General features: G+C 55.0%; 2 protein-coding genes across 5 annotated transcripts in view; one reads left to right on the top strand and one right to left on the bottom strand.

Moving 5' to 3' along the window:
- The window catches only part of CD74 (CD74 molecule, major histocompatibility complex, class II invariant chain), a 7,954-nt gene extending 6,390 nt beyond the window's left edge, over positions 1 to 1,564 (top strand). Inside the window, exons 8-10 of one of the 2 annotated variants that reach the window (XM_010850565.1) lie at positions 11 to 135; positions 625 to 684; positions 955 to 1,564. In XM_010850565.1, coding sequence (XP_010848867.1) covers positions 11 to 135; positions 625 to 668 — 169 coding nt within the window. In that variant the 3' untranslated portion in view covers positions 669 to 684; positions 955 to 1,564. The remainder of the gene's footprint in view (positions 1 to 10; positions 136 to 624; positions 685 to 954) is intronic. The other variant, XM_010850566.1, reaches the window with a different exon arrangement.
- The window catches only part of TCOF1 (Treacher Collins-Franceschetti syndrome 1), a 40,105-nt gene continuing 37,734 nt past the window's right edge, over positions 1,267 to 3,637 (bottom strand). For all 3 annotated transcript variants that reach the window (XR_826176.1, XM_010850567.1, XM_010850569.1), the window contains one exon: positions 1,267 to 3,090. The gene's annotated coding sequence lies outside the window, so the exon portion shown is untranslated. The remainder of the gene's footprint in view (positions 3,091 to 3,637) is intronic.

Genomic DNA, 3,637 nt, shown 5'->3' with positions numbered 1-3,637 from the left:
CCAAGCCCAGCTGCGACGAGAACGGCAACTATATGCCGCTCCAGTGCTATGGGAGCATCGGCTACTGCTGGTGCGTCTTCCCCAACGGCACCGAGGTCCCCCACACCAGGAGCCGTGGGCACCGTAACTGCAGTGGTAAGCGGTGGCCGCTGTGCCAGGAGCAGGAAGGAGCAGGACGGCTGAGGGGCAGGTTGTCCCCCGGCACACCATGGGCTAGGACACGCAAGGTGCCCTCTCTGGGCAGCAGCCACTCAGCCATGCATCCACCCACTGTGCATTCCTTATTTATTTGTGTACTATTATTTCTCTCCTTATGTCCACACTCATCTACTTAACTCATTTGTCCTCCAACCCTTCCACTCTACCCATCCACGAGAGCATCCAGGGTCCTCCAGATCCACCCATCTGATTTCATCACCTGCTCCTTGGCCTCGCTCATTCAGTTCCCCAGCCACATCTCACTGCTGCTTGCAGCCATCCAACAAGCGTCCTTCCATTCACATCTGTTTTACCAAGCACCAGGCTTGTGGCAAGGTTGGGAAGAACTAGCCCACCCAGGCTCCTTGCCAGTGGGCACAGTAGGCTGGACTGCAACTAAAGAGTGGACTCTCTGCTCCTTTGCAGACCCAATGGAGATGGAGTATCCGTCATCTGGGCTGGGGGTGTAAGCAGGATTTCAGTAAGGTAAGCACCCTTGCAGGGCATCTAGTCCCCAGTAGCTTATCCCCAGAGGGGCCAACTCACTCGTGGATGATGACCCCAGGCCATTCTCCAACTTCCTTCTCACAGATGAGGACCAGGGCTGGGGGTTCTGGGGCCATGGCAGTCAATTCTTGTATCCAAGCAGGAGGCAGTGGAGGGTGAAGGGCCCTTGACTGCTCCGAGGCCACAGGATGCTGGGAGGGGGCAGGGACAAGTGACTCCAGCCCTAACCTGCTGCTTCCCTCCCTGCAGTCGCCCCGTGAGCTCAGCAGACGCAGACGCCAGTACCCAGACAGCCCTGCAAGGCCACAGCTTCCCTCCCTGCCCCAGCCCCTCTCCTTCCCTTACACACCCCTTCCCTTGCTGTCTCCCACCCTGCACCTCATTCTATGAGACTCTGCCTCTCCATCAGCCTTGGACACAACTATCATATCAGAACGGCATAGATTAGTGGTACGCTTGCTGCCCAAACCCCCATCCACTAGCAGGAAGGCAAGGCCCAGGGACATGGACCATGAGAGAGGCTGACCCCCAGTGCTGACACCACAGCAGGCTGACACGGAACTCCAAGATCATGGAAGTGGTGGGCAGGTGCAGGGAGAAGGGACGGCACTGTCCCAAGTCCCAGGACGGACACCTCTGCTGTCCCCTCCCCTCCAGGCCTCAGTTTTCCAGCCCTTTAACTGGGGGCATGAGCCACCCTTTCCCTCTCCCCGGCATCATACACCCAAGAAGAACGAGCTCCCCCAAACTGCAGCCCCTCCCCTCACTTTCTGCCACCCCCTAGTTCCCTCTGCACAGCCAAGCTTGTCATCAGCCCTCCAGCCACGGCTCCTGTGAGAATAAAAGGTAGTGAGTAGAACACGCCCGGCTCTCAGCTGTTCTTTGGGTATGGTCTGTCTACCCCAAGGGGGTGAACTGAAGACCTGGAATCCTGTAGTCGAGGAGGGAGGTCACAGCCTGGGGAGCCCACTCACAGATGCCGGGCTGAGGGGCTGCAGTGTTTGGACACAGACCACTTCTCCATGTTTCACACACAGGAATACTTTACTTCCAAGAAGAAGAAACAGGCTCTTGCCCATAATTCTTTAAGCACCAGTTCTTCTGGGTCCAGCTTCTCCTGTCCCCGTTTTCATTTCTATACTAAGAACAGTACAAGTGTAATGACAGATGGCAACAACGCAGGCCCTTGTATTGGGACCACCAGGGAGTGGGGGCTGTGGAACTGGGGGCCAATGTCCTACTTAAGGGGTGGCCGCTGTGTGGCCCCAGCCGCTTGTTGCCAGGAGGAGCACAGGCCCCTGTGGTCACGTTTCTGGACTTTCCAAGAGGAGCCCTAAATGAAAAAGTTTATTGAAATCTCTCCATTTCTAAGTCTGAAGACTTGCTAGGGGTCAAAGGAACCCAACAGGACAATGCTCTGCAGCCTCTCTTCTAGCCAACACACTTAGGGGAAGAGAGGCGACCTGGGAGGGGGTCCTTGCCCAGGGGCCCCCAGTTAAGGGTACAGTTGGCTGTCACCCTGACTCTCCCAGACCCCCCAAGCTCAGTGCTGTTTCTGCATGGACTCTCGCTGTCTCCAGCAGAAGGCTAAAAGCCTTGGACCTTCACACTGCTCTGGGCCCAGGGAAGTGGGCTCCCCCATCACCGCCATCACAAACTCCTGTGGATGTCACCCTGACACATCTTTCGAGTGCCTCCACTTCTTGCCTTCATCATAGCAGAACCTTTGTAACCTAGCCTGACCATGCCCGAGCTCCCCCTTAGCTTAGATGCCACCTCCTCCAGGAAGCCTTCCCCACCCCATCAGGGCCCTTTGCTGAGTCTCCTCCTTTGGCAGACAGGGTGTCACTCACCACAGTATCCCAGAGTCTTGATACACCATCAAGAATAAATCCTGAGCAGATGAGGTCTGTTCATCTCCCAGTGTCAGTCAGACTCTCCCTTCCAAGAATCAATCAATTGCAGAGCGTTTGCCCAGAGGCACTAGGAACTTGCACCTTTCCTTCAAGTCTTTTATTTTCTGAGTTCTTACAAAAAAAACCCATACAAACAAAAAAGGAAAAAACTGACAAAAGGAGGACAAAGCCTCAGCATCAGCCGGAGACCGGGGCATGAAGGAGCCACAGACTGAGCCTCACTGGGTCTACAGAGCAGAGGCAGAAAGCCTTGAGGCCTCTGGGCATGTTGGAGCTGAGAAGGGAGGGGCAGGTCACTTAAAAAAATATATATATACTGTACACGTCCATCCATCCGAGGCATCCTGCATTGGAGAGAATTCAGTGAGCAGAGGTCATGGAGCCAGGCAGGCTTCTTCCTCCTCAGACCAGCCTCTCTGCAGGGCTCGCTGGTTTGGCCAGCATGGACATCGCAGCTGGCCATCGTCTTCTGGGGAGGAAGGGGAAGTTAAAAATTCAATTCCCACCCTTGGTGGGCAGAGGGAAGAAGCATGGGGCTGGCCACCACTTGGCTAAGAAATCCCTGGGAGAAGAAGATATAAGACTTCCCCAACTTTTTCTCTACCAAGGAGAACAAAATCAAATCAAAAGCTCTCCCCATGCAGGAGAGGAGCATTAACTAACCACAGTGGATACCTGGTGGTGCTGACTGTGTCCCAGGAACTGGGACGAGGGCTTCAGAGCTTAGCTTCTCTGAAGCCTCACCACCTGCCCAGGCCTGTATCACCCTGTTTACAGCAGGCTGGGGCTCCCTCAGCTAGGCGGAGCATTCCACCCTTTCACCACCACCTGGGAAGCACAGAGGATCAGAATGGCTTGCTTTGAGTAAAACATGTTACTTCCCATGAGGAAAGGCCCTCAAATTACAAAATTAGAAAGAAAGGAATGACAGTGGCGAAGGAGACTGAGCTGTCCCCAACCTCAAGCCTTACCCTCATGTACAAGGATTAAGCATGCCAGTGTGCCCCTCCCCCACC

The sequence above is a fragment of the Bison bison genome, unplaced genomic scaffold, assembly GCF_000754665.1.
Source record: "Bison bison bison isolate TAMUID 2011002044 unplaced genomic scaffold, Bison_UMD1.0 scf7180017864291, whole genome shotgun sequence".
Taxonomy (NCBI): domain Eukaryota; kingdom Metazoa; phylum Chordata; class Mammalia; order Artiodactyla; family Bovidae; genus Bison; species Bison bison.
The sequence above is the reverse complement of the archived record's forward strand: the minus strand, read 5'-3'. Positions and strand labels throughout refer to the sequence as shown.